The sequence below is a fragment of the Rattus norvegicus genome, chromosome 10 (assembly GCF_036323735.1).
Source record: "Rattus norvegicus strain BN/NHsdMcwi chromosome 10, GRCr8, whole genome shotgun sequence".
Taxonomy (NCBI): Eukaryota; Metazoa; Chordata; class Mammalia; order Rodentia; family Muridae; genus Rattus; species Rattus norvegicus.
The window spans coordinates 86,875,703-86,898,557 of NC_086028.1; the positions used below are offsets into that span (position 1 = coordinate 86,875,703).

Sequence of the window (22,855 nt, forward strand, 5' to 3'; positions counted from 1 at the left end):
CTGCAAGGTGAAAGGTTAGCGGAAGTGGCCTTCTTTCCTTTTTGCTGGGTGCCTGCTGCTCGCAGTCGGTGAGTAGAGGCCTTTAGAGGGTCTTGCAATCCGCCGCCATCGCGGCCCCGGGGTCGGGTTGCTGGGCTCGTTCAGACTCTGAGCCTTTGGCGGCTTCACGACGAGTTGCGTCCCTCCAGTAGAACCTCCGGGCGCGTGGCCTAAAGTGATATAAAGTCGCGGGCCTACGACCGGGGCTCGCACGTAGAAGTCGGCTCCGGGGCCTTCCGCTTTACAGACTTCTGAGCGGCTCCTTGTCTTTGTTCTCTGCAGAAATGGGCAAGTTTATGAAACCCGGGAAAGTGGTGCTGGTCCTGGCTGGACGCTACTCCGGACGCAAAGCCGTCATCGTAAAGGTATCAGACCTCCGGGGCTCTTTTGACTGTTTGCATGTGGGGATTTCGGCTGCTGTGTAAGATGAACCGGATCGGATTTTAAGACCTCCTATCCAAGCAGTTCGTCCAAGACACTGGCGAATGTATAGTGAATATTAATGGTGGCCACTGTATACATTGAACATATTACAACTGTGGTGTGTAATTCTTCCAGTAACCTAAGACCTAAGTAACTTAATTTCAGATACTAAGGTTTAGAGGTGTTAAGTTACTTAAGGTCAAAGTAATAGGTGCTGCAGCTGAGAGCATGTAGCTTGAGAGAGACTTCTTCCACTTAGATAGCATCCCCTGGGTGTATTTAAGGCTTAGGCTGCCGGCTTTGTAGTCTCAGCTTTAACCTTAATTAGCCTCATGGAGGAAGGCGTTAGGTGGCACCTAGCATCTGAGTGTTAGCTGTTGATGGACTTATAACTCTCCTTGTGGCAGGAGTCAACACTGGCTACCTCAGTGTCCTGTTGGCTCTTAGCATTAAATCGCTGTCCTCTAGAGTGGTCTAAGGATGTTGGGTATGGAGGGTGTATTTAATAAACACAGTTGTACTAAGATGGGATCAAGGGGGGTAATGTGGCTTTCTTTTTTCCTTTTCTCACTTAGAACATTGATGATGGCACCTCCGACCGCCCTTACAGCCATGCCCTGGTGGCTGGAATTGACCGCTATCCCAGAAAAGTGACAGCTGCCATGGGCAAGAAGAAGATCGCCAAGCGATCCAAGATCAAGTCCTTTGTGAAAGTTTATAACTACAACCACCTCATGCCCACAAGGTGAGCCTTCCAGAAGTAGAAATGGGAGTTCCTATCCCACCGCCCGGGACGGGGCAGCCTTGTGGTTGCTGTAGTGGGAGAAAAGGCCGTCATGTTCTCTTTACCCCTCTCCTGCCTCTGCATCCTCTTCCCTCCCTCTTGAGAACGCTAAGCTTCTAAGCTTGTGTAACCGTGCAGCAGATGCAAGACCCTGGGTTTGACCACAGTGCGGTTGGGGGAGGGAAGACTTGTCAGCGTCTGTAGTTCATTTTGTCTTCTGGGTCTGTTTTTGTTGTCTTTTTGTGCAAGGCTTCCTCCTCACATTTGGAATCCTGCATTCTGGGTAACAGGTGTGAGCATCCTGTCTTTCTCAGGTCACTTTCGTCTTCTCTACGACAGCTTCACTTAGTATGATTGGAATTTTTTTATTAAGTGTAGATTGTTGGATTTGTCTTTCTTCAGGGGTACACAGGACAATCCGTTCTGCTTTCTCTCACCCTTGTACAAGATCATTTTCTTTTGGCCATGAGACAGTTCAGGGCCTGCTGCTTGTGACCAGAGCTCAGTCCCTGGAACCTGTATAAGGGGGGTGGAAGGAGAGGGCTCTGTGCAGATTTGATTTGAATCGGGATAGAGAGACAGCTTAATCATTAGGGTGGTTATTTTTTTTTTCCTTTCCACACAAATTTATTAGGCAGATACTGTGTCACACATGGGAGAGGTTGGGCATTAATAACACAAAACTGGGTGCTTGACCCCCATCTCCAGAGCTCGGTCTTACAGGGGTGGTTCACCAAAGTGCCCTGTAGATTGGACACAGCAGTTTATACCTGAAATGCTAGAGTCTAAGGCATGAGGATTCCAAGTTTTAAGACCAGTAAGGATAATTCGGTGAGATCTTGTCTCAAATCAAAATAAAAAGGGGGCTGTCATGAAAATCAGTGGCGGGGTTGGGGACTTAGCTCGGTGGCAGAGCGCTTGGCCCTGGGTTCGGTCCCCAGCTCCGAAAAGAATTAAAAAAAATGATGCTCAGTGGCAGCTTACTGTCCTGTGGACCCGATGATGTCCATCCCACTCCTGTAGGAAAGAGAAGTAAAAGGAAGGTCTGGTGCTAGGAAGCAAGTTTCCCAGACAAGGATACAGGAGAGTAGGAAGATGCTACTTAAGGTGGTACAAGTCCAGGGAAGCAGGACATTGTCAGCCTAGAGCTGGGCGGGGCCAGGTCTCTGGTACCCCAAGAGCACTAACTAGGGAAGGACTAGCCTAGCAGAGGCTGCTTCTGGGATTGGACCAAAGACAGCAAGCATTCTCTAGAGCAACAAGGGCCTACTCACCGTGCAATGCTCTGTAGACACCTTCATAGGATGGTTATTTTATTTTGGCGAAGCAGCTGGGTTTAAATTCCAGGACCTGATGGTTGTTACATGGCTCCAAGCTACCTATTCGCCATCTCCAGGAAATCAGACACCCTTTTCTAGTCTCCAAGTGAAACCTGGACTCACGTGCATAGAAACATGATTAGGAATTTTTTTCCCACATCAGTTCTAGGCTAGCCAAGGCTAATTTGAACTGGCTAATCCAGCTGCCTGTGCCTAGCGCTAGGATTAAAGGGATTCACCACCACCCAGGTTGGTTAGTGGTTGGTTTTGCCTGCATGTATGGCTACCACATAGGTGCCGAGAACTGGTCCTAAGTGCTGACAGTGGACTAGTATGTGCACGAGCGCGCTCTCTCTTTCAACTCTTTTACGGAGCTGGGGACCGAACCCAGGGCCTTGCGCTTGCTAGGCAAGCGCTCTACCACTGAGCTAAATCCCCAACCCCTCTCTTTCAACTCTTAACAGACAAGGTGGTGAGGCACAGTTAGGATCCTAGCACTTGATAGGCAGGTGGTCTTCTAGCCAGAGCTGGTTGTCAGCATTTGTTGCTGGGACTGTCTTACTCTAGGGTCCTGGTAGTTTGCTCAGCTCGGCTAGTCTGAGATCTCGTCTCAGCCCCTCGGGTGCTGGAGTTAGGCCTGTACCACAGCTGCCTAAGGAAAATCCAGCTGGCCAAATAGCCAGCTTTGTGCAGAAGGTAAAGTCTGGTGTCATGAATCTCACCTTTTAAAAGGAGTATCAAAATGAGAATTTCCGCGGAATTGCATGGAGATGTGACATAGCTTCAATGGGCATTCCTGGCTATGCTGCTGAGGGTTTGTATCCTGACCATTCCAGGTCTCTCGAGGAATTGGCTTCCTGGTGTCCTAGCTAATCTCCTCTGCACTGTTAACCCAGGTACTCTGTGGATATCCCCTTGGACAAAACTGTTGTCAACAAGGATGTGTTCAGAGACCCAGCACTGAAACGCAAGGCCAGGCGGGAGGCCAAGGTCAAGTTTGAGGAGCGGTAAGTGTGTCCTGCTTTTGTTGAATCCTGTCAAAGAATTTGTTTTCCTGTTTATTTTTTTTTCCTGTGTGTCACTTGTTTATTTTTTCCTTTCTAGATACAAGACAGGGAAGAACAAATGGTTTTTCCAGAAGCTTCGCTTTTAGATGTATTTTTGTTTTCGTCATTAAAAAAATAAAAAATAACAAGTTGTCTGCCTATTTATTACATTTGTTTGGGAAAAGAGACTGGGGAAATGAAACCGGTGTGCTTCTGTGAGTCTTGAACCACAAGACTTGGTAACCTTCTGATGGCTTGACAGCCTCCTTGAGGAAGTGAATGTTTGCTCATGAGCTGTTCCTGGCATTTTTTAATGAGAAACCTAAGTATCCTCAGAAGCAGGGAGGGGTAAAGGTCAGCACTGCCTCTCATTAGGAACCTCGTTCTGGTAACACAGGCTCCTTGATAATGCTGCAGGAAAAAGAAGCAAAGCAGAGGTTAAAATAAGGCCCTCCCACTGGGCTGAGGTGGCATTTCCCTTTAATCCCAGCACTCTAGAGGCTGATGCTGGTAGATCCTAAGAGTTTGCAGCCGGGGCTGGGCTACAAAAAAAAAAAGTTTGCAGCCAGCCTGGTTCACTCGAGTTGGTAGGCGGGGTCAGTCTGGTCTACATGGTGAGTTTCAGACAGCCAGGATAAGTGTTTTGAAGCCACTCTCCGCCCTCACCACATGCACACACTCAGAAAATGACAGGCATGTAGACAGTGCTCAGACTGGCAGGTGGGTTCTGAGGCTAGGCGGTGTCACACTGTGGCACCATCTGAAGCATAAGGGAACGCTAAGGTGCTGGCTGGTGCAGGGTTAAGGTTTGTCCAGGGTATTCTGCATTACCAAAGTTTGCCGGTGCTGACTGACTCTAGAGGAATCTATTAAGATAGCCTGGGGCGGGGGCTGGAGGGATGGCTCAGTGGTTAAGAGCACTGACTGCTCTTCCAAAGGTCCTGAGTTCAATTCCCAGCAACCACATGGTGATGCACAACCATCTATGATGGAGTGTGATGCCCTCTTCTGGTGTGTCTGAAGACAGACATTGTAGTCATATTAAGTCTTTAAAAAAAAAAAAAAAAGATATCCTGGGACTGGACGCACCAATGACCCAATAGCTAGGAACTCTGCTCTTGCCATTTTGTTTCCCAGCACCAATGTCACATCACATATACAAGCTCACACACTGGTTTTAAAATTAGGGGAGGGCAGGTACGTGACAATACCAACTCAAGTCCTAATACTCCCAGGCCTACACAATGGTATGAGGGTACCCACGCAATAGATAACTTTTATCGGTCCCCAGCTCCGAAAAAAAAAAGAAAAAAAAATAACTTAAAGATCTGCAGGATATGGGGTCTTTTTTTTTTTAGTGATGTGGTTTTATTTTGGCCTACATGCTTGACATCACGCCTTGGAGTTAGAGTTGCAAAAGGGGGTTGGGGATTTAGCTCTTGTAGAGCACTTGCCTAGGAAGCGCAAGGCCCTGGGTTCGGTCCCCAGCTCCGAAAAATAGAAAGAAAAAAAAAGTTGCAAAAGGCCATGTGGATACTGGGATTTGAACCTGGGTCCTCTGAAAGAACAATACTCAACTGCTGAGCCCTTTATTTTGGGGTTTCTCTAAGGCTGCCCTGTAAATTAATCTGGACTAGGCTTCCCTGGTCACAGATCCACCTGACTGGTTTCTTTAATCGCACCCTTTTGGAGGCAAAAGCAGACAGATCTCAGAGTTAGAAGCCAGCTAGAGCTACGTAGAGACCCTTTCTGTCTTGAAGTCTTAAGAGAAGGGCTAGGGAATCCTACCAATTGGTTTATGCTACAATTGACTGCCTGGGAAAGTTGGGGCCGAGTTCCCTTTGCAGTCCCAGGAGCCCATGCCTGACTGGGTAGTTAGATTTGAAGACTTGGGAGGCTCCTCCCAAAGGTGGGGCTGTAAACTCAGAGGCAGAAACGAAAGTGGAAGTGAAGCCTGCAAGCAACAGCAGGGAAGTGAATTTCAGACACTGCTGGAGGCTGAGGAGACCAAAGCCACCTCTGACGGTTCAAATAAAAAGCTTTGGTCCCTCAGAACTCTACCCTTCCAGCCCTGCTCTGAAGCCTCAGACGTGAGAACCATGTCTGTGACCCTGCAAGCTGTAAGTAATGGAGCAGGAGCGTGTGTTTGCTGCGTGTGAGGGGGAACTGCTCAGCTCAGGCCTGCTGGGGCCTGGGAAGAGGTAGAGCACTTAGGATACCTTGGCCTGAGGAGCTGGTCATTTACCTATTGCTCAAAACCAGGGCGCTGACACCCCGAGTCAGGACCTAGACAATTCTTTATGTGATGTATGTTTTGGGTTTGTAGAGAGCTGAAAATGTCAAAGGTGTCTCCCTGTTCTAACAACAAAGGGATTACTCTGAAGTACTTCCCAGCCAAACACTCCTCCCCTCAGATTGCCACATCAACCTGACCATTGGTCCTCTCTGGGACAGGTGGCCTCCTCTCTGTGCCTCTGACTGAGGCCACCTCAGATATGCTAGGTTGAGCTGTGAAGTCTGCCAACAGCCGGTGAGGCTTCAGGAGCAAGCACAGTGTCTTCCTACAGTACGCAGCACCTGTGAGGAGGGGAGCCAGCGCAGCCTGTCCTCAAAGCTCTCAGTCTCCCCTTGTTAGTTCTCTGGCACGGAAAACTTAATTTGCCTCCCAGATACAATTAAAAAAAAAAAAAAGGAGCTATCAGGAGCCAAATAAGTAAAAGGGGCAATAAAAAGCAACCTCACCTGGCTTCAGTCCAATCCCCCTTTCTTCACTTACTAAATTAAACGTCTTCACAAGGATACCTAGAGGGAGGGCTAGGGAGCTAGCTCAGTCTGTCAACTGCTTACCTTAAGAATATGAGAATGGGGCTGGAGCAATGGCTCAGTGGTTAAGAGCACTAACTGCTCTTCCAGAGGTCTTGAGTTCAATTCCCAGCAACCACAGGGTGGTTCACAACCATCTGTAATGGGATCCAATGCCCTCTTCTGCTGTGTCTGAAGAGAGCAACAGTGTACTCACATACATAAACAAATCTTAAAAAAAAAAAAAAAGTATGAGAAGAAATTCAGTCCTTAAGAATAGAGATAACAGGACTGGAGAGATGGCTCAGTGGTTAAGAGCACTGACTTCTCTTCCAGAGGTCCTGAGTTCAGTTCCCAGCAACCGCATGGTGGCTCACAACCATCTGTAATGGGATCCGATCTCCTCTTCTGGTGTGTCTGAAGACAGCTACAATGTTGTACTCAAATAAAAAGTGAATAAATAAAAAGTATTTTAAAAAAAAAGAATAGAGATAACAAAACAACAACAACAACATAGCCCTGTGGCATGTGCTTGTAATCCCAGCAGTAGGGTTGAAGAGACAAGGGACAGCTCTAGGTTATGGAGTGAGAGACCCTATCTTGAAATAAGTAGTGGCCTGGGGAGATGGCTCAGCAGTTAAGAGTATGTGTTCATAGACATAAAATAAATCTTTTTTTAAAAAAAGAGTACAGGACTGGAGGGATGGCTCAGTGGTTAAGAGCACTGACCGCTCCTCCAGAGGTCCTGAGCTCAATTCCCAGCAACCGCATGGTGGCTCACAACCATCTGTAATGGGATCTGATGCCCTCTTCTGGCCTGCAAGTGTATATGCAAGTGGAACACTGTATACATAATAAATAATAATAAAAAAAATCAGCCAGTGTACTTCACTGCTGAGTCATGTCTCCAGCCCCAGATTTATTGATTTTATGTATGACTGTTTTGCCTACATGTGTGTATGTGCACCATGTTCACGACTGGAACCCTCGGAGGTCAGAGGAGGATGTTGGATTCCCTCCAGGGAAGTTAAGTTCTCTGCAAGAGCAGTCAATGCTCTTAACTGCAGAGTCATCTCTCCCGCCCTGCCAATAATGTGTCTTATAATCACTTCATAATCTTTATTACTGCTGTTAGTGTGTGTATGTGTGTGAGAGGGAGTGTGAGTTGTGTGAGCACACATGCCTTGGTGAGCATGTGCCAGTCACAGGACGTTTCCGAAAGTTCTCTCCTCCCACCATGGGATCTGGGGTCAAATTCAAGTCATCAGTCTTGTGGGTCACGTGCTTTTTTTTTTTTTTTTTGGTTCTTTTTTTCGGAGCTGGGGACCGAACCCAGGCTTTTATCACCGAGCCATCTCACCAGCGCCCCCCCACCGCCACCTACCATTTTAGTCTAATGCCATTGACCCAGCGAGCAGGGGAAGTGAATCAGTGGCTGTAAGGAGACACTTATTCAAGTATCACAAAATCACCTCCTAGGCTGAGGTGTAGCGCCCGGATAGAGCATGTCCCTGCTTCTGTCCCCAGCACGGGGACTAGGGTGGAGGTGGGGAACAGGAGGGGAGGCAGATCATGGTTTGGCAACTTGAGCATTTGGGTTACGCAATTAACAGTTAGACTTATCATAAAGATGATGATCAGGAGTTCACGTGCAGATAAGTCTTCAACTCACAGTGGTCCGACTTCACCAAAAAGTGACACGCACTCCATGAGAAGTGTCTTTTTTTTTTTTTTTTTTCCGAAGCTGGGGACCGAACCCAGGGCCTTGCACTTGCTAGGCAAGCGCTCTACCGCTGAGCTAAATCCCCAACCCCTCTGCTTTGCTTTTGAGGCAGAGTCTCACCCCGTAGACTTGTTTGGCCTGAATGTCCCAATGTGGACCAGACCGGGCTCAAACCCTCCCAAGCTCCACCTGCCTCTCCAAGGCTGGGGTTAAAGTCGTGCTCCACCACACCTAGGCAGGAAGTGCTCTTTGAATTTTGATCTTTTCCATTGGTGATATCTCTGCGTTATGGCGAGGAGTCACGTGGATGGCTGCTGAAGCTCGGCCATGCTAAACCATGGACCTCCTCAGTGTGTGTCTCCCACTTCTTCCCTCCTATGTATTCATTGGGACAGGGTCTGGATACGTAACCCAAGCTCCTTCAAATTCAGTTTTCCTGCTTCGCCCTCCCTCGTGCTGGGACTGTAGGCTTACACTACACTTCTGGTTTATTCAGTGCACTTCTTAAGAGGATCATTTTTATTTTATTTTATTTGAGATTCTTGGAAGGTGTTTGGTTTTCTTTCTTTCTGTCACATGGACTTTGGTAGCAAATCTAAATCAGGTGGAGGTGTTCATCCCTTCTGGGCTTCAGGAAATTGATTCCCGACCACCTTGCTAAAGCGACCACATAAAGTCTGTCAAGCACAGGACCACCAGAGACACGTATTTCAGAAATGTCCCTCATGGGGCCATCTCTACTGTGCTCCAAATAGCAAACTTCTTAGTGGCATGTTGCTGTTGTTGTTGTTGTGTATCCAGTGTAGTTAGGACAGGCATCGGGTGGCTCTGGCCCTTTTTGTCTCCAGTGTTGGTGCTTGTGGTTTTGGTCATCCCAGACCAGGACCCAAAAGCTAATGCATTTTGGACTTAGCAATGCTTTCTACTCACAATGGGCTTATCCCACCGTGAACAGAGAACATCATGCAAGGATTACTCCCCCCCCCCCCCCCCCCGGAGCTGAGGACCAAACCTAGGGCCTTGCGCTTGCTAGGCAAGCGCTCTACCACTGAGCTAAATCTTAGACCCCACAAGGATTACTCTTGTGGCATCTTTTATAACAGGGAAAAAGGCAGGAATATGTTGCCTTCCTATAATTCCAGTCAAGTGCTCTGGAGGCTGAGGCAGGGGGATTGCCTGAGTTTAGGGTTAGCTGGCTCACTAGAGACCTTGCATCCAAAACACCAAAACAAGAAATAAAAATGTACATGACCAATTATTGGTTTAAAAAGATAAAACGCTACGTAGTTGGGGACGTGGCTCAGTGGGCAAGACCCCTGCTGTGCAAACATGAGGGCCTGAGTTTGAATCCCTGGAACCCAAATAAAGCTGGCCATCGTATCTTGCATCTATGACCCCAATGCTCCAATGTCAAGGTAGTAGCTACAGACAGGAAGTCCCCAGAAGTCGAGGGCTAGTCTGGTCTGTGCAGTGGTGACATTTGAGAGACCCTGTCTCAAACAGGTAGGAGAGGACTGACATCTGCCTTGTTCTTAGACTTCCACTTGTGTGCCATGTGCACGCATGTATCCATGTACATACGTACACACACACACACACACACACACACACACACACACACACACACACACTCGAGATCAACTGGTGATGCACACCTTTAATCCCAGAACTCAGGAGGCAGAGGCAGGGAAAATCTCTGAGTGTGAGCCCAGTTGGTCTACAGAGTGAGTGCCAGGACAGCCAAGACTACACAGAGAAACCCTGTCTCAAAAAAACCATGTCTCAAAATAACCAAACAAAAAAACAAAAAACAAAAAACAAAAAACAAACAGCCTCCCCAAAACAAAACAACAAAAGTTATTTCCAAAAAGAAAAAAAGATATAGAGATTATTTTTTTTTTTTTGGACCTGAGGACTGAACCCAGGGCCTTGCACTTGCTAGGCAAGTGTTCTACCACTGAGCTAAATCCCCAACCCCTAGAACTACATCTTGATGGGGAAAATATTAAAAAACACTGCTCACCATCCTCCAGGGTCCTGACTGGTGTCATCTTACTGGCCCGCAAACATAGTTTGTAACTCTGAGTCATTCCTGAGCTGGCATAATGTGGTCAAGCTCTAGTTCTCCTCTGCTCCAAACAGAACAAACTCACACAGAGTGTCTTCAGGGACACCTGTGGCAGGCTCCTGCCCTGTCACCAGCTTCATTTGTCGCATGTTAACTGATGCCTGTTTGTTTCAGAGACTTCTCTAGACATCAGGGATACAGAGGAGATCAACCCAGGGTGGGATCATTCCAAGTAAAGATGACGTTCTCTGGGCCAGTCTTCCTTATCAGGTTTCCTAATGCCCTCCTGAACTCTGCCAGCCAATGTCTGTGCTCTCCCACAGACAAAGGTTCATTCACGGATATTCCTCCCTCTCTGTTCTGTTGCTGCCCTATTTGGACTTGCTCCAACGCACACCAGCCTGAAAGGCTGCTTGGTGTGTGGAAAGAGGAAAGCTGGGATTTGCAAACTCCTTCTCCACTCTGGACTTCATTTCTTCACTGGGAAGCACTGATTGGCAGAGCCCTCCCACATCAGTCTGCCTGGCCAGATGACTTTTGACAAATCCGTTAACCTTTTTCAGGTGGTCCCCTCACCTATAAAGTCAGAACAAGACAATTACCTCCATAGCGTTGTAACAAGATTTGAGTGGTATAGTCATTTTGAAAGGTTTAGTTTACGGGTCGGGTAGCTCATGCCTTAATCCCCGAACTCTGCAAGCCGCGGTAAGACTGCTGTGAATTTGAGCCTGAGCTACGTGGCGAGTAGAAGTCCGATTGGGACTCTATATGACTACTCTGCTTGGAGACAACTGAAGGGAGGGCTGGAGATGTAGCTTGGTTGGGTAGAATATGTGCTTGGGGAAGTCCTGAGTTCAAATCCTCGCACTGCATAAATCAGGTAGTAGATGCCTGGAATTCCAGCTCTGAGAAGGTAGAAACTGGAGTTCAAGATCATCCCTGGCTTCAGAAAGAGTGTGAGGCCAGCCTGGGCTACCTGAGATTCCATGGCTTCAGAAAGACAGAGTGTGAGGCCAGCCTGGGCTACTTGAGTTTTTTTTTCTCTATGTAGCCCTAGGTGTTAGCCTGCTACTTGAGACTTTTATCCTCAAAAGAAAGAGGAAGAAGAAGAGGTGGGGAAAGAGAGGAGAACAAAGTGGGGTAAAGGTGATTGCCGAGCAGGCCTGACAACTTGAGCGTAATCCTCAGAGCCCACAGGGAGGGGAGGAAAGAACAGACTCCACAACATTGGAGTCCTCAGGGCTCCTCACAAATAAATCTAGAAGGAAAGTAAACAGATCTAGCCCAGTAAATATTAACTAATAGGCTGGGGAGCGGAGTTCGGTGATAGTGTACACCTCGAATGCCAGGTCGAAGGACCAGGGTTCAATCCCCAGGACAACAAAGAGTTAGCAAGAGTGGTTTGAAGCCTTGCTACTTCCAGCCCTGGCTCCTTCTAGAGGGTTCAGTTTCTTTCATCTCTTTCGATCAGGATTGTCCTGCCCAGGGTCTTGTAGCAAGAGCTAGGCTAGTGTTTGTCAAACTCCAGACCTGGCTTGTGAATCAGTGGTAGCTGCTGCAGTGGGTGGACTGGGTTAGAACCAGGCCAGGGAAAAGGGGTTGGGAATGTTTAGAGATTTGAACATCATCTCTGCCCTGGAGAGTCCAGACTAGCCCTCCCCCGCCCCCTCCTCCAGGTTCTAGAAATACCGATAGTTATCTTCTTATTCCCTTCTGCTCCAACAGGTCCTCTACAGTCTTCAGGAGGAGCAGTCCAGGCTCAAGACGAGGCTGCAGGAACTACAGCAGCTGAAAAGGGAGCGCATAGATGCTCCCAGAGACAAGGTCTGGTGGGAACGGAAGTATTCCTGGTGGGAAGGGGCTGAAGAGCACTTTGCAGCTCTGCCAGAGGACACAGGTTCAGTTCCTGGCCCCTACATGGGGCAGCTCCTAACTCCCTGTAGCTCCAGTTGCAGGAGAAATAACACACTCTTCTGGCCTCGCACGCATGCACACACACACATGCACACGTGCACGCATATATGTAATTACTTATTTCCTTGCTATGTGACCTCAAGTACATTGTTGGAGTTCTTTGATCTCTTTTCTCATCTGTGAGATGAAGTTTCTCACCTCCCAGGCTTGTGTGAGGACAAGTCAAGAGCTTGTATGAAAAGTGCCTGGTGTGACGAGCCTATACCCACACAGTCCAGCTCTTCCATGAAAGCCTTCTGCACTGAGTGTCAACCAAACAGAATTGGGGAACACGTTCTGTCCAGAAGGGAGTGGAAGGGACCTCTCCTACTTTTCAAGATTGTTACTTACCCCCTTTCCCAACCTCTAGATCCCATTCCCGGTGCCTGAAGTCCCCGTGGTATTCCAAGGTCTAACTAAGCAGAGTGGCCAAGCACCCAAGTCTCTAGTTTCTAACTTGAAGATCTGCTGCCCTCTGCCTGGAGGTTCTGCTCTGATCACCTTTGATGACCCCAAAGGTTAGCCTTGGTGGTGGTGGTGGGGAATCTGGGGAAGACTCAGAGGGGAAGTCATAAGGTTTCCCAGTACTGATCCTGTCCCTCCACCCAAGTGGTTGAGCGGTTGCTACAACAAAAGGAACATAAAGTTGACATCGAGGACTGCCGGCTGCGGGTGCAGATCCAGCCCTTGGAGCTGCCTATGGTGACCAACATCCAGGTGACACAGCGGTGGGTCCTCCATACAATAGGTGGGAGTCCGTGTTTGGGTCCTACAGATGAGTGGACCAGCTGAGCCTGCCCCATCTCCTGCCAGGTGTCCAGCCAGCCGGATAGCCACAGGGTGCTAGTCAGTGGCTTTCCTACTGGACTTAGGCTGAGTGAGGAGGAGCTACTGGACAAGTTAGAGATCTTCTTCGGCAAGGCCAAGAATGGAGGTGGGGATGTGGAGACCCGGGAGATGCTGCAAGGGACTGTCATGCTGGGATTTGCTAATGAAGAAGGTAAGGGTCCTGCAGGGGAGGTAGGGGGCCAGGGTGCATGAGACCGGGGGAAGAGACGCCTCAAAGGCCAAAGGCCATCATCCCTTCATTTCTCACAGTGGCCCAGCACTTATGCCAGATTGGCCAGTTCAGAGTCCCACTGGGTCGGCAGCAGGTCCTTTTGAGGGTCTCTCCCTATGTGAGTGGGGAGATCCAGGAAGCTGAGGTAAGTAAAGGTGGGGCTGGGGGGAGCATCTACTTGCCGGAGGGCTCAGGGCTCCCCAACCTCCCCAGCCTACACCGGAGCCTGAGCTTCCAGACCCATCCCATGTTTTTTGTGGAATGTTCCTTGTTCTAACCACTGCTCCCCATGGCCCTGCATTCCCATGAGCCCTTACAATTCATTTCCTGTCTCTTTTTCTAGATCAAATTCCAGCAAGCACCTCATTCAGTGCTGGTGACGAATATTCCCGACGTCCTGGATGTGCAGGAACTGCATGACATTCTGGAGATCCACTTCCAGAAGCCTACCCGTGGGGGCGGAGAGGTGGAGGCCCTGGCAGTTGTACCTGTGGGGCAGCAGGGCCTGGCTGTCTTTACTTCTGAGTCAAGCTAGGGCTGCATGTCCACCTGCTGGGCATGGGACTGCTCATTGCCTAATGCTACCAAGAACAGTGAAAGGCAACCTGGTGTGACGGTCTTCTTTACTTCAAGACAGCTGTGGGAGGGCAGAACCCAGACCTTGACACTGGCTTTCCTCTAGTTCACTTTCTCTTATTTTTTTTTTTTTCACTTGAGACAAGACGTCTCTTGTCTATCCCTGGCATTCCCTCTGTAGACCAGGCTGGCCTTGAACTCAGAGCCGCCTGTCTCTGCCCCCAAGTGCTGAGATTAAAGGTGTGTACTACCACCATTCAGCTCTCCAGCAACTCTCAGAAAACATCTGGTCAGGACTCAGGGTTTGGCTGTTTATTGACACAGACACAAAGGCAGCTGTGGTAATGGGGTGGGGGACACAAAAGCAAAAATCACACTTCCTACATGGAGGCCTCAATTAGACAAGAGAGAGGCTGGGTCCCTCCCCTCACACTCCTTCTGACAGTGGCTGGAGTAACAGCTCTCTCTAATCCAAGCTCAGAAGCAGCAGGTGACCCCCACCTAGCCTCAAAGGTCCCCACTTTGGCTCCAGAAGCCCCTGTCCTTTTAACCAGCCCAGTAATTCCCCTACCCGAGCTCCTTCTCCCCCACCAGTGTAAACAGAGTTTGGGGCTGAACAACAGAGCTCTGGGAAGGCAGGAGCCTCCTAGATAGCAAAGGGAATGTGCTTGGAGTTTCACTTCGGTCCCAGAATGAGACCCAGCAGTGTCTCCCAGAACTCGGGCTGATCCAGTATACTGCCTCTTCATTCTCCACCACTGACAGATAGGCCAGGCCCCAGACCACAGTAAAAACAATTGATCCCCAGAGGTTAGAGCTACTCCCTACCCCCGACCCCTGGCACATACACAGATTTTTGGCAGTGTTGGACTGGGGAGGAGTAGGCCTCAGCTCCACCAGGACGAGGAAGGCACTGGGGAGAAGGGTGGAAAAGGAGCCAGAGATAGGGCTGCCCGCTACACACACACACACAAGCACAGGTTTTCTGATGCTAAGGCACTGAGACAAATCCAGAGACCTCAGTGAAGGGTGGGGTACCCAGTACCCCTCCCAGAGCGGTGAGCCAGGGAGTCGGTCTGATTCCTGCCCTTGCGGTAGGAGGCAGCAAACTGGAGGTGGAAGAAGTCTAATTGTGCTTACGACACTGGGGACGGGAGACAAGGTTGGGGTGGGCCTCGTCGGCCTGGGTTGCATGAATACTACCGAGGCACGGGTACATGCTGGACTCACTCACACAGATTAGCCCCACATCCTGAGCTGACACAGATTCTTTGGGTGGGGGTGGGGCAGGAGGGAAGATGAGGCTAAGGGGGAAGCACACAGGATAGGGCAGGGACAGACTGGCTAACCTTGGCACAAAAGCAGCATGGCAGGCCCGGGAGAGGGGGGGTGGCAGGAAGCAGCCAGCCTCCTGCTGACCCTCCCTGTCCCCTTAGCAGGGCTCAGACATCCAAGTGGTCACTTCCCAACCTCTCTCGAGGGAAGGAAGGGGGAGGGAGGCCCCTGAGCAAAGAGCAAGCTCAGAGCAGGGAAGCAGTCATCAGCACAGAGACCTTTTCTGGGGAGGGAGGGTAGAGCATCATGACAGGATGAAATGTGAGAGGCTGGTGGGCAACACAACAGGACTTCCCATCTTCCCCCTTCCTGGCTCTCCAGGGCCCTCAGCCGCTGGCCCTAGGTCTCCTTCTCAGGCCCAGGAACCAAGAGGACTTTGCCTATGTTTTTCTTCTCCTGCATCTGCCTCATGGCATCAGCCACCTGGAGAGAAAGAGAAGACCATTCCTGATGCTGTCTGTCCCACCTCCCTGAGCCAGGCTAAAGAAGACAGGTGCCACCTGCCCCTGGATCCTCTCCCGAGGTCCTGGGCTCTCTGGTGTAACCCAGGCCCTCTTGCCATCATGCTCACCTTCTCGAAGGGCCAGACTGAGTCGATTCGGGGTTTGATGTGGCCCTGATTGTACAGAGCCAGGAGGTGGGTAACCACTCTACTGACGAGCTCCACCTCACCGTCCAGGTAGCCCAGGTGGAAGCCGCACACAGCTCGGTTGGCCTGCAGCAGCTGCAGAGCTGTCACACTGAACTGATTCCACCAGGTGCGGGCCATGGCCATCAGGTTCCGCTTGGGGCCCGTCAGCAGGTTGGCCATTCCTAAAGGACAGAGTGACACGTCCTATGATCCAGCTGCCAGGTACATCTCTGTGCATCTGAATCCAGGTCTGCCTAGCTCCTTGATATCCTTATTCATACTCAACACAAGGACAGAAGTTCCAGGATTAGGCCATACTAATTCTTTGTACACACACACACATATACACAGAGACACAAAGACACATACACAGAGACACACACACAGACATACAGACATACATACAGACACACACACAGAGACAGACATACAGAGAGACACACATACACAGATACACAGAGACACACGCAGAGACACACACAGACACAAAGACACAGAGAGATGTACACAGATATACATACAGACACACACAGAGACATACACACAGACACAGACACACACACACACACACACACACACACAAGCCTTTGAGATGGCTTTATGCCAAGCTTGGCAACCAAAGTTGCCTTGGGGCCCACATGATAGAAGAGAACAGAACTGTCTCCTGCCACTGTCCTCTGAATTCCACATGTGCACCATGGCACCTATGTACACATACAATAAACAAACATTAAAAAACAGCACACATCCAGGTGGTTGAAGGGTGGCTCACACTTTTTTTTTTAAAAGATTTTATTTATTCATTTTTATATATGACAAGTACACTGTCAACTGTCTTCAGACACACCAGAAGAGAGCATCGGATCTCTTTACAGATGGTTGTGAGCCACCATGTGGTTGCTGGGATTTGAACTCATGACCTCTGGAAGAGCAGTCAGTGCTCTTAACCGCTGAGCCATCTCTCCAGCCCTAGCTCACACTTTTAATCCCAGACAAATCTCTTGAGTTCGAGGTCAGCCTGATCTACAGGGCTGGGGATGTAGCTCAGCTGAAATGGTTGCCTACCCTGAGCTGTGTAAGTCAGGTGGATATGTGGTGTAAGCCTGAAAGTCAGCATTCGAGAAGCAGAGGCAAGATGAGAGACGTTTGGGCTCGTCCTTGACTATACAGTGAGTTTGAAGCCAGCTTTCTATACCGAAACCTTACTTCAAAAAAACAAAAAGGGGTTGGGGATTCAGTGGTAGAGCGCTTGCCTAGGAAGCGCAAGGCCCTGGGTTCGGTCCCCAGCTCCGAAAAAAAGAACCAAAAAAAAAAAAAAAAGAACTAGAGAGCAGACGTAGTCATAACACACAATTTTAATTCTAGTACTTGGAAGAGAGGGGCAGGTGGATCTCTGTGAGTTCCAGGGTAGCCAGAGCTACCAGAGTTACATAGTGAGATCTTGTCTCCCCCTACCCCCAAAAAAGGAAGAAAATGAGAAGATTGCACCCCGCCAGATATGGCGCCCCACTCCTTTTACCTCAGCAATCAGGACATGAAGGCTGGGGAGGGAAGAATCGGGAGCTCTTGGCAGAGAAAGAGAGTGCACGTGCTCTCTCCCAAAATTGCTCTCACTTTTATATTTACTTTTTTGTGTAAAGTAGGTTTTAAAATAAATATCCGGCTTGCCCAAGAAGCCCAGGTGGTGGTGCTGTGGGAAGCAGGCAGACTGGTTGGTTTTGCATCAGAAATAATCTCCAAAAAGAACACAGAATTCCTGTGACTCACATGAGGCTTATGAAAGGGAATGAGTGGCCGTCACCCAGGGGCAGCAATTTATTCAAATATCCAGGACCCTTCCAAACCCCGACCTCACTGGAGAGCTCTGGACAGTCCATTCCCCCCTTATTCAAAAGCTCAGGCCACTGTATCCCATCCTATTGGTGGGATTTTCTACCCACTGATTATGAATTAGTAGTCCCATCCTCCTGTCCCATCCGACTTCTCTGTGTTTGATACCACTGACAACTCACCGTAAGTGACAACTTTGCCCATGGGTTTGAGAAGGTGGTAGCCCTTCGCAGTGTCCGACCCACCCAGAGGGTCCATGACGATGTCTACTCCTGTCAAAGAGTGAGACCCAGGGGGGAAACCCATTAATATCCACAGATCTGGAGATCCCTCGTCCCCATCTCCCTGTGCTGTGCCAACCTCCCCACTTCTCACCTTTGGGGGAGATCTTTTTGATCTCATCCACATAGTCAGTCGTGTGGTAGTCGATGGGGTGTGTGACCCCGTTCTCCTTCAGCACCTCATGCTTGCTGGCTGAGGCCGTTCCGAACACTGTCACGTTCTCCACGGTGCGGCATAACTGCAGGGCTGCCATGCCAACACCACCTGCAGCAAGAAGCAGGCACAGAGTCACTTAGCCGCTCCAGCCTCCCAAAGACCCAGTCAGTCAGTCCATAACTTTCATTGTGCCTTAGCTCACTTGGGGGCCCACGTTCAAATGCCATAATTGAGAACAGGAGGGACAGAGACTGGACAGGAAATGAGGTGTAGTGTGAGGGTGAGGGCACTTTGCTAAGAACAGTGGGCTGGACCTGGTGTCTAAATGTTACCAGGGCAACTATACCGCAGAGGCCTCCGGGCTCCACAGGCCAGGCAGTCTGGTGTTGCCATGACAACAAAGCAGATAGGCTACAGAGAGGGGCCTGGAAAGGAAATCAGGTCGGGTGAAAAAAAAAGGAAGGGACCTGTCACCTGCAGCCATGTGTACCAAGACGCTGTGGCCGGGTCTTAGGTTGCCGAAGTCAAAGAGAACCATGTAGGCGGTGATATAATTGACCAGCAAGGCAGCAGCTTCCTCAAAAGTCATGGCCTCCGGCATCAGGAAAGTCTGGGCTGATGGCACAGTCACTTCCTCCTGCCACATCCCTGACCGGTTCAACACCATCACCCTATCCCCTGCCTAAAAAAAAGGGGAAAATGTCATTTGATTACTCATTCATTTGCCCACAGGTGACTTACTGACCTTCGCCAGTCCCAGATGGAGTTGAGGTAGCAGGCACAGCAATGATGGATGTAACAGTGACAGCATCACTGCCTGGGTGTTTATCTAGTGCTTCCTAGGGAAGCAGTCAATCAATCCTCACATCAGCTTTGGGCTGGCCTTATCTCCACGTAAGAGATCATACGCTTCATTATTGTGTAAGATCCCTGAATGCAAGAAACTTACCGTTAGGGCACGCATAGCCATTGTAAAAGAGATCGAGCTGCTTCGATTACCAAGGTGGGCTCCGCCATTTTAATGACGATGCAGCCGTGAGCAACTAAAACTTATTTAGCCAGTTTCCTCATCTGCAGGAGGGGGATAGAAAGACCTCTAATTCGGAAAAAAAAACAAAAAACAACAACAACAACAACAAAAAAAACAGCATTCGGTGATAGTGGGATGTACATCACACAGTTAATACTTAGCGATGTTCGCTGACCATGTTGACACTAACAACAGCTGGGAGAGGAAGCCAAACTGTAGAGAGAGGGCTACATACAGCAAGGGCCACACCACAGTGCAGGTACATGTGCCTGAGCTGTAAACAGCATGTGGTTGGGTGTGACCGAAGGTCTTCTTCAGTTCTATACAGGCTCACGTTGGCAACCCCAGAAAAAACATGAACCCAGACCTGGTATGCAAGCCTGATGCTCAAGAAGGGCAACCCATTCCAGCCACAAGGAAAAGGCATTGTCTTTCATTCCTAGTCCCACAAGAGTTTCTCTGCAGGAGGCAAGGGGGACAAAAGACAGAAGGATTTTTCCAGTTTGGCAACTAGGCAGGAGGAAGGGGGAGCCTTGATTAGCAATGAGTCCTCCTGGCTCTCTGAAGACCACGCAGAGAGAAGTGTGGGTGTTGGCCTAGACAATCAGGGCTCATCTTAGCTCCTTACAGGATATTCAAGATCCACAGGGTAAGAGGACCATTACACAGGTCCTTTTACATGTCATCAAGTCCCCACACACTGCTAAAGAGGACACCTCTGTGAGTTCTGGCCTGGGGAAGGAATTCCCAAAACCAAATCTAGGAGACACAGTAGCAACCCAAGGGAGCTAACAACAGAGCAATAAGTCAGTAGGAAAACTGGCCAGTTCCAGATGTAATCTAGAACAAGTATCAATCTTACTCATACCTAACCTTTAGCCTTCCCGACTCAGGGCCATGACACCTCCCCAACTCAGCCTCCAGGAGGGTGGGAAAGCCCTCCCCATAGAATCCAGGCTCTTACAGCAGATTCTTGCCCTAGGCAGGAAATCCTGTATTTACCAGGCGGAAAGTGTGGGGAGGAGTGGACAGAGGGGGGGGGCCTTCAACAGTAACATGAACTATTAACTTCCCCTTCTACCCCCTACCCTCCAAAAGTCCCTTCAGCCCTATCCAAGAGTAAAATTATTTCTAAGTCAGGGCAAGGGTGTGACCACTGCTGGATTCTTTAAGGAGGAGCTGTTTTCATGTTCAACAAATGCAGCAAAAGCAGCAGGTTAGCAAAGGCAAGACTCAGACTGCTTTAGAGAGGCTTCTCATGAAGGTGCTGGATTTGAAAAGAAACTCCTAAATACATGATATAAAGAGGCCTCAATCAAGATCTCCCAGAAAGCTGGTCATCTGTAAGTCTCATGTGGCCAAGGTTATGGCTGCGATTAATGATAAACGAGGAACAGACCGGCAAAGCTGGGCCAACCTGCTCAAGGTGCCACACCTCCCTACCCTAGTCCAAATGGGCTACGCCTGGATTTCAGAGGCTGGGGTCCTCTGAAAGGGAGGAGCAGTTTGGGCCGGAAGTTCCCAAGGGTAGCCCTGGGTCGTGGCCTGCCCGCTGAGTCACTGAAGAAGAGAGATGGAGTTGCAGTCACGAGAAAGCAAGCCCAAGACAAAGATGGGAGACTGATCCCGCCTCCCCCTCGGCAAATACCGGAGTAGTAGCGTAAGGCCCGTGGCGGTGGGGGAAACCAGGCTCCCTCGGCTCCATGATGGGTGTGTCCCCTTTGGCCCAGCTCGGGGAGGGACCGTCATACACCCCCATACACCACGGGGCTGCATGTGACTAGCGTTCTGGCACGGCGTCTGCGCCCCCGCCTAACCCCGTCTACATAGCTTCTCAAAGCTCCGTCTGGAGGGAAAGGGGGAGCTAGCCACCACCCAGAGTCACAGACCACAACTGCCCCGGGAGTGTTTAGTGGGCAGGGGTACAGGTGTGGTTTTACTAGGGGAGGGGGACGAGTAGGTCATTCTGCGCATGCGCCTGGCAGCCTTATTGTTTTCCCCCCAACTCCTCTTGGGGCGGCGGCCACTACTAAAAAATGCTTTGGGAAGGGGCAATAACATTGTTGCCAGTTCTCAGTAAATCCTTTACCCAGGAGCCTCAAGACCTAAATTGCTTTCCATGTGTTCCATGTTTAGTCCACCGCGTCCCTGCTGGCTTCCCGGCCCGGCCACACCCCCGGCACGCGCCCACTCCTGCCCTGCTGCCGCTCACCTTACGGTCGCTGACACCCTCGCCCACGGCCACCACCACGCCCGCGCCCTCCATGCCGGGGGTGACCGGCAGAGGCGGCAGCCGGTCGTACAGCCCCTGGCGGCCCATGAGGTCGGCAAAGTTGAGCCCGCAGGCTCGCACCCGCAGCGTCACCTGACCGGGACCCGGGGCCGGGGGCACCGCCGGTCGGCTCTGCAGCTTCACTTTATCGTAGCCACCGAAGCCGGTGAGTACCAGGCAGCGAAGTGGCGGAGCCGAGGCGGATGCCGACGCTTCGGGGGCCGGTGGCGGCTGCGGGTCGCTCGCCACCTCGACGGTCGGGGGTTGCGAAGGCGCACCCTCCCCTGCTCCGGTCTCCGCCCGGGCCTCGGCTGCCGCCGCCACAGTAGCCGCCTCGGTTGCCTCCCTCTCCGCCGACATGGCTAGACTCCCGACGTGCGTTCCCAGCTGTACCGAACCGGTGCACAGCTGGGGAGGGCGGGACACGCGTCAGGAAGAGCGCAGGCTGTGGACACCAGTGGGTGGGGCGGAGCCCTTGCTCGGTGGGTGGAGCTTCGCGGGCAGACTTAAAGGGCTAGGCCCTCTGCTGACCCAGCTGCGAGGGCGCGAAAAGACTAGCGGTGCAGGTGGAGGGTGATGGTGTATGTGCGTGTGACTGATAAGCATAAGAAGATTCTGGGGCGTGCCGAGTCTAAGATTTGATTTATTCCTAGAAATCCTTATACGAATTAAAAGTTGTCGTGGCGGGGCTGGGGATTTAGCTCAGTGGTAGAGCGCTTACCTAGGAAGCGCAAGGCCCTGGGTTCGGTCCCCAGCTCCGAAAAAAAAAGAACCAAAAAAAAAAAAAAAAAAGTTGTCGTGGCACAGTCTGAAGGATAATTTAAAAATCTGAGTTTATATCAGATTTGGGGAGCTAGTCACCTGTGGATCAGAACCTGGTGAAATTGTGCCTCAGGTTGAACTCTACCATTTAGTAATAAGCAGACTGCGTTCACCGTGTTCTCGGAATGGCAAACTACAAGCCTGTGAACCTCTAAGGCAGGATCTCACTATGTAGCCATGTCTGGCCTGGAGCCTGGAACCTGCCATGAATACAAGGCCAGCCTTGAACTCGCAGAGATTTGCCTGTCTTGGCTTCCAGAGTGCTGTGGTTAAAGGCATGCACCATCACCCTACCCTCTCTTTTCTTTCTCAATCTCCTTTAGAACCCAGAGCCTCATGAATGTAGTTTTACTCTTGAGTTTCATATCTGACTTAAACTGAACCGTCTTGGGTGTTAATGCTGTGTGTCTGTTTACTTTCTGAAAAGTAGTGATGATGTTGTGTTTTAGTTAACCATTACACGGTTATTCAAAACCAGATAAAATTAAAACGAACATCCTGGACTTAAGGAAAAGTTTTGTTTGCTTTGAGACATAGATTTCTCTATTTAGACCTGGCTATCCTGGAACTCATTCTGTAGACCAGGTGGGCCTCAAACTCAGACAGATCTGCCTGCCTCTGCCTCCTGAGTGCTGTGATTAAAGACGTGCAGCACCATGCCTGGCTAAGGAAGATTTTTTTTTGTTATTTATTTATTTATTTAT

General features: G+C 50.0%; 3 protein-coding genes across 5 annotated transcripts; 2 read left to right on the plus strand and 1 right to left on the minus strand.

Annotated features, from left to right (window-relative positions):
* The first annotated feature begins 55 nt into the window (after positions 1-55).
* Positions 56-3,755, plus strand: Rpl27 (ribosomal protein L27). The gene is given in 5 exon segments (NM_022514.1): positions 56-68; positions 322-404; positions 1,038-1,207; positions 3,462-3,572; positions 3,670-3,755. Coding segments are annotated over 4 exon segments (411 nt in total). The 5' UTR covers positions 56-68; positions 322-323; the 3' UTR covers positions 3,719-3,755.
* A 1,812-nt stretch (positions 3,756-5,567) lies between these two features.
* On the plus strand, positions 5,568-13,821 carry Ifi35 (interferon-induced protein 35). Its single transcript, NM_001009625.1, has 7 exons — positions 5,568-5,731; positions 11,930-12,028; positions 12,528-12,675; positions 12,768-12,874; positions 12,971-13,157; positions 13,256-13,362; positions 13,561-13,821. Exons 1-7 carry the CDS (start codon positions 5,711-5,713, stop codon positions 13,750-13,752), a joined length of 861 nt encoding a protein of 286 aa, NP_001009625.1. The 5' UTR covers positions 5,568-5,710; the 3' UTR covers positions 13,753-13,821.
* A 269-nt stretch (positions 13,822-14,090) lies between these two features.
* Vat1 (vesicle amine transport 1) lies at positions 14,091-21,709 on the minus strand. Of its 3 annotated transcripts, none has more exons than NM_001033683.2 (6): positions 21,270-21,709; positions 18,502-18,709; positions 17,965-18,135; positions 17,772-17,861; positions 15,700-15,941; positions 14,091-15,551 (listed from the first exon to the last, which is right to left on the minus strand). In NM_001033683.2, exons 1-6 carry the CDS (start codon positions 21,687-21,689, stop codon positions 15,468-15,470), a joined length of 1,215 nt encoding a protein of 404 aa, NP_001028855.1. In that variant the 5' UTR covers positions 21,690-21,709; the 3' UTR covers positions 14,091-15,467. The 3 variants fall into 3 exon arrangements, with proteins under 3 accessions (NP_001028855.1, XP_038941548.1, XP_038941549.1); XM_039085620.2 differs by lacking the exon at positions 21,270-21,709 and adding an exon at positions 20,706-21,242; XM_039085621.2 differs by lacking the exon at positions 21,270-21,709 and adding an exon at positions 18,977-19,151.
* Between the last annotated feature and the right edge of the window lie 1,146 nt (positions 21,710-22,855).

Excerpts from the sequence above, each read along its gene's own strand:
- Ifi35 (NM_001009625.1), top strand. The coding sequence starts at position 5,711 with ATGTCTGTGACCCTGCAAGCT. Across the intron at positions 13,158-13,255 it reads GGGATTTGCTAATGAAGAAG|TGGCCCAGCACTTATGCCAG; the intron begins GTAAGGGTCCTG and ends CATTTCTCACAG. Across the intron at positions 13,363-13,560 it reads GGGAGATCCAGGAAGCTGAG|ATCAAATTCCAGCAAGCACC; the intron begins GTAAGTAAAGGT and ends CTCTTTTTCTAG.
- Vat1 (NM_001033683.2), bottom strand. The coding sequence starts at position 21,689 with ATGTCGGCGGAGAGGGAGGCAACCGAGGCGGCTACTGTGGCGGCGGCA. Across the intron at positions 18,710-21,269 it reads AGGGTGTCAGCGACCGTAAG|GCAGGGGATAGGGTGATGGT; the intron begins GTGAGCGGCAGC and ends CCTTTTTTTTAG. Across the intron at positions 15,942-17,771 it reads GGGCAAAGTTGTCACTTACG|GAATGGCCAACCTGCTGACG; the intron begins GTGAGTTGTCAG and ends TCTGTCCTTTAG.